Source organism: Colias croceus, chromosome 22, assembly GCF_905220415.1.
Source record: "Colias croceus chromosome 22, ilColCroc2.1".
In the NCBI taxonomy this organism is placed as follows: domain Eukaryota; kingdom Metazoa; phylum Arthropoda; class Insecta; order Lepidoptera; family Pieridae; genus Colias; species Colias croceus.
The window spans coordinates 5,160,465-5,171,411 of record NC_059558.1 but is presented as its reverse complement, the minus strand read 5'-3'; the positions used below and the strand labels follow the sequence as shown (position 1 = coordinate 5,171,411).

Sequence of the window (10,947 nt, the reverse complement as noted above, 5' to 3'; positions counted from 1 at the left end):
AAATTGCTAGAAATAGGTATAGGTAGCTACTTCGGGATATTATTCAAAATGCATGATATAAAATGGAAATATTTTTGAATAGAAAGTTCACCCTTATTATGGGAAATAAGACTTAATTTTTAAATGGTGTTACCTTAAAGCCATAAATAAGGAGTTATAATTGAAGGGATGAAAAATAATTCCTTTTATAAGGAAAACAAAAATATCTATCGTATTAAAAATGCCTTTGTTATTTCATTTCCGATTGGAAATCTAATAAGTCACTTAAATTCAATTTTGATACTTATGTAAAATTATTTTCTCCGTAAAAAGATTGCAAATTGCGACGCGGCTCTTGTATGCGTTTTTTTGGTGTTTTTAAATTAAATTAAAAGGCTGTGCCAAAACGCAATAAAATCGGTAGTAATTGTTAGCAATACAAACTTTACGAGTTTCAAGAAATTGCATACAATTGATTTTATTTTCTTTTTTTAGGAACCGAGATTATGTTGTGTATTATAGGTATTGTTTTATGTTTATATTTTGACGACTTTTATCGAAAAGTATAACTTTTTCGGTTTTTTTAAGATTTTTAACTTTTATTTTCGTTGGGCTTGATTATTTGATTTGATAAAACACTGATTTAAATAAATAATAATAAAGTAATTATGTAGATACTAATTAAGAAGCCTTATCCTTATTTTTTTATATTAAAAAAAAATGTCACGTACGTATATAATTGAAGTAACATAAAAAATATTATCGTCATTCGGATTAATTTTTTTTTTGCTTGGATTGTGGTTTAAAAATATTCGTTACTATTATCTTTGCTGGCAAGTAATAGTACCTAGTTGGCATTAGGATATATTTATATTATAATGTATCAGGTACATAGGTATCTTCTGAAGTAGAATAGGTGGTATTCACGAAACACTATGAGTATACTGTTTAAAAAGAGATAAATTTAGATGACGTTCGTTCTAATCATATAATAGGTATGTTATTTTTTCCTTTTTTTTCACGTACCCACTTTTTTAACATGTAAGGCATGTTAATTTGAGTTGCCTTGTTTTTGCTCACCCACATTTTGTTTTACTTCTTTCCTTTACTGTAAAGGTTGCCTGGTAGAGATCGCTACCTTGCGATAAGGCCGCCCTTTGCTTTTTAAAATTTATTGTCTATATTTCTTTTTGTTTTTATGTCTGTAGCAATAAAGGATTTTTATTTCATTTCATTTCATAATTTGTTAACATATGAACGTGTTAAGTTTGTAATATTCACAGGGCCTTTAGACAAACGTACGTAACGCCATGGAATAGAAACTGCTAACGCTAATTATTGACATAAGCTCATGACATTTTGGTAATGGTTCGGTCACACTACCAACGACGAAGACGACCACGACCAAAATTCCAATCTTGCCGAAATTTGTTCAAAATCAATATTTAAATCTCTCGTCATTCTAGTACTCGGAAATAAAAAATTTCGAGGTCAATTAATAAAAAAAATAGGGTTTTTTTGCGATTTTCGCTGAGACGATAAGTTTATCATACAATCACCCGAACCAAAATTGTAGATCATCTAATTATCTATAAAAAATGTTAAATACATTTTTTTCTAGGAGCCACCGTTTCTATGAAAAACCTGTTTGTTTATTCATTAATCTCAAAAAAAAATGTTTCCAAACACCAATACGACAGGAAATTCTTAAATGTCATTTTAATTGTGTTTTGCACAATTTTATTTAATTGCGACTGGTTGAAAATTTTGTTCGTGGTCGTCATTGTCGTTGGTAGGGTGACCGAATCCTTAGGCAAAACATCGTACGCTTATGTCAATTTCTATCGATAGCGTATTCTATTCCTTGGCGTTTTGACATTCGTCTCGGCGCTCAGGAACTGCAAACTAGGTATTTAAACGTTGAATCATCTTAAGCAAATACGTTTGTCCTTTTAAACTTTACCAATCCTTCTAAAATCGAGTAAAATCAATATAATATGTTTAACATGATACATTTTATTCGAGTTGTCTTAGTAATTACACAGGATTTTGGTATTGTAAAAATATTCTAAGAAACGCATCTTGGTTTTGTGTGGTGTTATTTTTTCCTGAAATGATAAGATTTTAAAATAGATTACGACGATCCACATAGTACGTTTGTACCTGTTGTTTTAATAGGTGTGCTTAGTGCTGAACTAATTTTGATTATTTAATTTGACTATCGACCGAAATTAAAAATGAATTTTAAGTATTTATGGCTGGTAATACATTTCCCGTTTCTTTAAGTACCAATTTGTGTATTGAAATCTTAAAACGTTAACTTTTTTTTATATTATATTATTTTATAGTACAGTTATAATAACAAAATTCTATTCTATTCGCGAAATTACGTTAATGCATAGATTAAATAAACCACACTTTGTAATAAAGCTGATTGTAGTCATTTATGAGCAATATGAATAGTTTTCTATTCTTCTCACACAAACATGCGGTTTCTGTATAGACGCATATACATATTGGATATTTAATTAAAAACCACAATAGTGGCTCGTATACAAGTCGACTACAATAGTAGTCTATTACTATGCAGTGCTTTTTCATTAAGGGTGCTTTTCCACCGATCGTGTGTGAGGATGTGTAGCGAGGAATGTGTTTGTAAATAACCAATAGTATAACTTCAAACCTTAAACTAAATGAAGCGATATAGATAATTATTGGTCTTTACATAGTTTACAAACACATTCCTAACCACATATCCTCGCACATTATTGGTGTAAAAGCACCCTAAGTCCTTGTTTTTGGTATAGTTTGTTAATTGTATTGCAGTTTTGTTTGCGATTTTTTTGTCTAATTCAAAAATTAATCTCGTTTGGCCTTTGAACTGATTTAGTTTTTAAATAAAATGTATGTCAAAATGAGGTCACTGTAGAAAATGTACCTATCTGCTGTTCATTAAAATAAATAAGCCAAACCTTGTTATATTTTGAGGAAAAATCGACCACAGATAATTAATTTATACGATTAAGCTAATGTTTACGTTTTTTATTGGACTTGTTTGTTTTCGATCAGAATTTTTATGCTATAGTATACAAATAAGATTAATTATTTAATTAATTAGAACTATTTTGTTTCCTTAGTTAAATAGAAACCGGTTACTTTTAACCGGAATTATAAAGTGCATTTACTCATTAGATACATAATATGTACCTACCTAATATAAGTTTTTGCGTGTCTAATTTATATGTAGATTAAAACCATATGAACCTTATATGAACTTATTAAAACTTAAATAGTTAACAAATAGGTAATTTTTATAGGTCAAAAGTACAAATAGGGTACATTAACTGCGTATATATGTACTAAATTTCAGTTAAAACTTAAAATTGATTTTGTATTCAATTCATTGTATTTTTAAGTAGTACTTTTTATCTATAAGTCGTCCTATTGAATTATACATCTAAGGACCGATTTTTCAATCATTGGTTAAGTCTCATACCCGTCCAATAAAGTATTACACGATAATAATATTAAAATGACACTTTAAACAGCTGTCAATTGCACGCAATAAGAATACATTTTGAAATGGTAGGTAGGTATTCGACGAATAAGTTTTAACCGAGGATTGAAAAATCAGCCCTTAAATTAATACAAAACGAAATCATTTCATTTTGATATTAGATACAAAACAGATTCTGAACCGAGCCGCATGCTGTGCTGAGAGTTCAGACAAAACATTATTTCTATACCGTGATATTATGATCAAGATATTATTCAAATAATTGCGACGACACATTGTAGGATGTGGCCGACAATGCTGATTATGTTTTAACATCGCTAGACAATATGATAGCCGGATGAATGAAACTCGTGGTATTGTTATGGTTTTACAAAGGGTTCGGGCATGTTAGTGTTGGAAGTTAGAACATTATAGTCTAGGCGTTTGCAATCTCGCGTACTCTAGTTCTAGATGATTAGGAATGGAAGGTTCTAGATGCTTCTTAAAAATTTCGTACTTTAGTTTTATTGGAAAACTAACGGTTCGCTCCGGCTTCGTCCGTATTTCATGGAATCACTTGCATATTCAACGGTGTAAGAATTTGAGAAAGAGGTTCAATAGCTCCAGAGATTATCCCGATCAAACCAACTCTACAGTTTTATATTACTAGTAACTACAGATTTAAGATGCTACCAATTATTTGTATTTTGATTTTATTTACAAATTCTAGAATCTAGATATTAATCGAATTATTTACTTTGATTTTTGCACGATTTTTGCAACGTTTTCCTTGCAACCGGAATTTGTACGGTGATTTTTCTCAAGATAAAGCAATTAATGATGCGTAAGTTATGTAGTTTGACAGGTGCTGTGAGAATTTAGCCTAATCCGAATATAATTTATGCATTTACTAATACGTGATACTGCGTATGTACAGTGGCGTGCCTAGGGTGTAAGGACTGGGCAAGCCCAAATTTTTCGAAGTGTTTGCTGGGTACCCTTTTCTTGAATTAGGTATACACTGTGTTACTAAGTAGGTACCTATGTTCGTTATAAAACTTATAAAAAATGTGAACATACCGAATCAAATCTTCTAAATCTTCACACGCGCGCCCGCAAACAGTTGAGTGAAACGTTTACCAATACAATCATATTAAAATCTGTATCTATAAATTATATAAAACTGTATGACATTATACTATTATAAAATATTGTACAGATCATTTATATTCTAATTCAAAACGCCGATCTTTCTGAAGGAAATATTTTATAACATCGGAATAGAAGTAGGTACTTACTTAGGTGATTGTTTTAATTCAATTAACAGCTCTTTCTCAATGACAGTCATTGTTAATTCAGAAAGGCGTTCTTGGCCTTGTGTATTTCTTAAATACGTACCTAACCTACCTATGAATTCGATTTAACGCTGAGAAAGCACGCTCCGTGGAAGAACTACCTACTAGCAAGAATCGTAAATACCAAAATATGTGCAAGTTTCATCAGAAGGCTTCTTCTAACCAATTCTCATTCATTAAATCGATTAATTCGTAAACATTACAATTAAAATTTGGTTTATGTGACTTACTGCACAAATCGGGAGTTGGTTTTGATGAAGAAATTTATTGTTGTTTTACAGTAAAGTTTAATGATTTTACCTTTCCCCGCTGAGCACAAAGCAAACCATCACAATTTACAATACAATCTGTGTCGCGACACTTATTTTATCACAAAATTCGAAAAACTTAACCTAAATTACACCGGTATAATCACGCGCTAAACTATACTAACAATAATATTCACGACGTTCGTTCGCGCGACGCGCAATCGTAACTATCTTCACACTGTTAAAGCCCGGCTTTGTTGGCCATAGATTTTGCTATAGAATTCTATAGATAGGTATGTAGCTACTTCAACGAAATTTCATACGTTAGAAGAGATAAGCGCAAAGCCCGGTAAAAGCCCACGAGTGCAAGCGAGAAAACTATATGTCACTCAAGAAGGACACCGCACTGTTTATACAAAGTACGACCTTATTTAGATAGCAAGAAGGATGAAATTAAAAAGTTTGACTCGAATTCGACATTGTTTGTAGGTGAGTTTTCATTGAATTTCGGAGCAAATTTTGAATTGCTCGTTGCGCGCGAATATTCAAAAGTGAATTTGGGTATTTTCCTGTCTCGTAGCGAATTCCTTAGGCAAGCCGGGCTTTTCGGCTTGTATGAACGTACCGCCACTGCGTATGTACAGTCACGAGCAGTAATATATGCCTAGGGGGCGATGTGCAAAAATATCTGTCACTAGAATAAATTCAATAATATCTGTCTGCCCGTATACAGCAAAAATATCTGACATTAGTAGGCAACATAATAAAGTGGCATCAAAATAATGTGACGAAAATGTTACAGCAAATAATTGTGACAACCTCTCACGGCATAAATATGTGACATCAACTAGGTGGCAATAATATCTGACACAATTTCATATTTCTGTATTTTGCATCGATTCCTCACGAAAAGCATAAATATGTGACATCAACTAGGAAGCAATAATATCTGACACAATTTCATATTTCTGTATTTTGCATCGATTCCTCACACAAAGCATAAATATGTGACACAAACTAGGTGGCAATAATATCTGACACAATTTCATATTTCTGTATTTTGCATCGATTCCTCACGAAAAGCATAAATATGTGACATCAACTAGGAAGCAATAATATCTGACACAATTTCATATTTCTGTATTTTGCATCGATTCCTGACACAAAGCATAAATATGTGACACAAACTAGGTGGCAATAATATCTGACACAATTTCATATTTCTGTATTTTGCATCGATTCCTCACACAAAGCATAAATATGTGACACCAACTAGGTGGCAATAATATCTGACACAATTTTATATTTCTGTATTTTGCGTTGATTTCACACAAAAAGCATAAATATGTGACATCAACTAGGAAGCAATAATATCTGACACAATTTTATTTTCAATTTAATATTGAATTAATACAAAATATAAATTTTATTTTAACTACGTTGTTTTAAAACATTATTACCATATTAATTAATATGTGCCGTCGTTGTATACTACATATTGTATGTCTATATATTATATCCTACTAGCTTAACACCCGCGGCTTCGCCCGCGTTTTCAAAGAAAAACCCGCATAGTTTCCGTTCCTATAGGATTTCCAGGATAAAAGCTCTCATAAGCGTTAATCCAAGTTACCTTCTATGTGTGTGCCAAATTCCATTGTTTTGCCTTTTATTTGTGTGAAAGAGTAACAAACATCCTTACCTACATGATACGAACTTTCGCATTTATAATATTAGAAGGATATCATATCATGAGTCATGACAAAATTAAAGTATTCATATAGGTACTTATATGAATACCCACTTGGGTAGATCTATTTTATTTGAAGGTTCAGTGTAACCTTCGTGTAGGTATTATTTAGAAATAATTGTTTTGTTATATTTGACGTTAGCGGCGTTTGACACCTTTGACACGATTGCTCCGTTATTCATTTTCTTTTACCTATAATATTGCTATTATTTTATTGAATATTGAAAATTATGGCAAGTTAACATATTTCATTTAAATAAATTATCGTAATTTCATTTAAATAAAAAATATTTACAAAATATAATGTGTCTTTTGTTCATATTCTTGCCCCAGCAAAATACAAAACACTAATTCAATAAAAAACGTTTGACCTTTTTAAAATCCTATCCTATCTTATCCTACTAGTCCTACTATAATCCTACTTCCTATCCTACTAATCTATTATTATAAATGCGAAAGTTTGTGAGGATGTGTATGTGTGTGTTTGTTACTCTTTCACGCAAATACTACTGAACCGATTACAATGAAATTTAGCAGACATATAAAGAGTAACTTGGGTTAACAAATAGGATAGGTTTTATCCCAAAAATCCCACGGGAACGGATACTATGCGGTATTTCTGTGAAAACGCAGGCGAAGCCGCGGGCGGAAAGCTAGTGTCACATATTTATGCTTTTTGTGAGGAATCAATTATATTTTACAATACAGAAATATAAAATTGTGTCAGATATTATTGCCTCCTAGGTGACGTCACATATTTATGCTTCGAGAGGTTATCACAATTATTTGCTGTAACATTTTCGTCACATAATTTTGATGCCACTTTATTATGTTGCCTACTAATGTCAGATATTTTTGCTGTATACGGGCAGACAGATATTATTGAACCCGTTCTTATGACAGATATTTTTGCTAATCTGCAAATGGTAATATATTTATGCTTCTGACTGTACTATGTACTTAGTACTTACTGAATGTAAAACTGCTTTATATGTAAAACATTAATTATAAGTTATCATCGCATTAAGAAGATTGTATACAAAACAACAAAAAGACAATTATAACGATTAATTAGTAATAACTGAGAATGACAAAAAAGGAAGCTTTGCGTAGTTACGTATTTTACGTTAATCGTACACGGAACTTTTCCATTTTTAATAAAAACATATTAAGAAATTTGTATATATTCCTAATTCCTATAAATGTATAAAATTAACATGCATATAATACCATATACACATAGTAAAATATTCAGGTACATTACTGATTGTTGTAGATACGGGTATAACAAAAAAGTGAATTTAAAACAGAGCTTAATACCTTTGTCCTTTGAATAATTATATGTATATGATATGAGAAGTATATGGGGTATGTAACATTGACACTAAATAGTAACAATGGTACGTATAGTTTACTATTGTTCTGAGCGCAAGTACCAATTAGTTGTCATGTACCTACGCCAGTAACATACTTTGGTATCATCGGTTTCAGCCCCCCTAGCCAAGAGATACGTTTATCTACAGCTTACGTCAATCTCATACATTCGTAGTCTATTCTATTGAACGCTACGCTAACATAAAGCCACTTGGCTAGGGGGGCAGGTGTGTTACGTAAAATGATGATCATATTTATATCTAGATGAAATCATAGCCATACATTGGTTATATCCTATCTTTTAAATATTCCTATAATGTTTAGGTTTGGTTTAGGTAATTTTGTTGGCTTTCTCGACAATTTATTGCTATCTAATCGCTTGGTGGTGTTGTTTACTCCTACGACTCTAGTTTGAGTTCTACTGCACTTATCGAAACATACTATAAACATATTGGAAATAATATCTGAATTATAATACGAAAACAACGATAAATATGACAGCGATACGCGGAGAGAACGTACTAAATTAACCAAACGTAGGTACGAGTGGCTGCGTATTAATATACAGATAACATATCGTTCATTGTTTATCGTCTAATTGACGTAGATGTAATGATATTTACAAGTTCAGTTTGTATATTTGTTTAGTAACAATATAGGCGTCTGACAACTAATTAGTAATTACTTAATGTATACAGTAGCACATGTTACAAAGGAAACATACCACTTCTGATTATTCTGTCTACGCGGTGGGTGTTGTGTACACACTGTATAAAGTAGTGTAAATACACTTGAAATGTAGTGTTAGGTAATTTAATGGTAGTGAACAATTTTATGATGTAGCAGAGGAAGGGATACGAGATTCTGAATAAGGTTTGAAAACATTTGTAGCAAATACAAACATATCTTAAAACCTGCCCCAAACGTTACTATACCCATAGTCATATGTTATATTACAATTACGAAAGTATAGCATTCTAGCTGCACCACACTCTCAACTTTAAATGAAAAATATAATTAATGTAGTTTGTGAAGTGTTTAATATTTGTACCTGCAAGGTACGATGGGATTGTCATCGTCCTTTAGGACAAAAATCCCTAAAAAAAAGATTAAAAAAAAAATACGTAAGTGTGTTTGTCTATCGTTCATGTCTGAACTGAGCGAATTTGTGATTTGATAATGTGTCTGGACGGCTAAGAAGCTTGACATTGGCTGCTTTTACAGCACATCTAATTCTTATGGAAATGCTCTGAAGTCTATTACCTACTATCTGTTGTATTTTATATAATGTCAAGATGATGATGAGTGTTTTATGCCAAAAAATTATTTCTATTAATAAATACAATTTCTCACAGGTATTCCACCTCCGCGACGTTCGATGGGAGAGGCAGCGTTTCCTCTCCAAGTCTTTCCTTGCATTCGTCACATTCAACGTGATCATCTATTCGCTTCTATTCGCCGAAGTGCTGACTATCAACGTGGCAAATACGTCTGCTGAGAAGAAGGTAATTCGTAGTTGAAATTGTTGTTTTTTTATTTATAATACTTGATTGTACAAAATAATACAGGTAAGTCATACACAAACTAATTAGGTACAAATATTTTGCACAATAAGCGGCTCTATTGCTGCACAGCAATCTCTGCCAGTTAACCTGGTAGGAATGGAATTGTAAGAAGTATAAGGATAGCTCAAAAGAGGAAAAAATGGAGAGAATATAAAAAATGCCTACAATCAACACATTACACAAAAAGCATATATACTGATAGCCTTTATAAATATTTATTTATTTATTTATTTAAAATTAAATACAAATGACAGGTCACGATCTTGCCGGGTCCATAGGCGCCACATCAATTTCACGAGCAGATCGATGTGGCGGATGGACCCGGCAAGCATTTGCAGGGATGATAGATTGTTTAGAAGTTTGTATATCTATTAGTCTGTTCGACAAAGGTTTAGTGGTACATGTAAGGAGACCTGGTTCGTGTTTTTTCCTTTAGGTAATGTTGATTTTTTAAGTTCCATTAGCAATCATTTTACGTATCACTAAAGTTGGATTGAAGTAGTTTTAAGTCTGATTAATAAGTGGAAAAAGCCTTAATTCTAGATAAGATAGAACATTATTGAAAGTCGGACACAAATTCGAATTGAATTATTATTTTTAAATAATAAATAAGTTTGTTTACATTACTAATGCGTAATTGATTGACTGATATGGTTAAAAAAACAAATGCCAATTTTATAGCTCGATGTTTATTATGAGTAACTAAAGTCATTAGAATACATACGATTAAGATAAGTACTAAATGTTTTTAGTATCGTTGAAATTAACTATGTATTTAGGTGATAGTGATGCTAATACAAAGCATAGATGTATGCTGATTTTGATATTAATTTTCTTGGGATCAGTAATAGATATTAGACATACTTATACACTGACTTTTCTTCTTACTTCCACAAATAAAGGGTTTCATTTTCAGTGGATTTTCTTCATCTCTGTCCTTGACCTTAAGAGTATGTCCTTACTTTCCGTAGTCACTATTTCCTTATAGCGTTTTTAATAACGGCAATGTTAATCTATACTAATATTTTAAAGCGAAGAGTTTGTTTGTTTGAACGCGCTATAATCTCTAGAACTAATGGTCGGATTTGAAAAATTCTTTCGGTGTTAGATTGCCCATTTATCGAGCAAGGTTATATAGGCTATATTTCATCACCCTAAGACCAACAGGAGCGGTAAAACC

The 10,947-nt window shown here is 31.8% G+C and overlaps 1 protein-coding gene across 2 annotated transcripts in view; it reads left to right on the top strand.

Moving 5' to 3' along the window:
- LOC123702044 overlaps window positions 1–10,947 on the top strand; it is a 63,281-nt gene that overhangs the window by 38,485 nt on the left and 13,849 nt on the right. For both annotated transcript variants that reach the window (XM_045649707.1, XM_045649708.1), the window contains exon 5: window positions 9,558–9,707. In XM_045649707.1, the coding sequence (XP_045505663.1) occupies window positions 9,558–9,707 (150 nt within the window). The remainder of the gene's footprint in view (window positions 1–9,557; window positions 9,708–10,947) is intronic.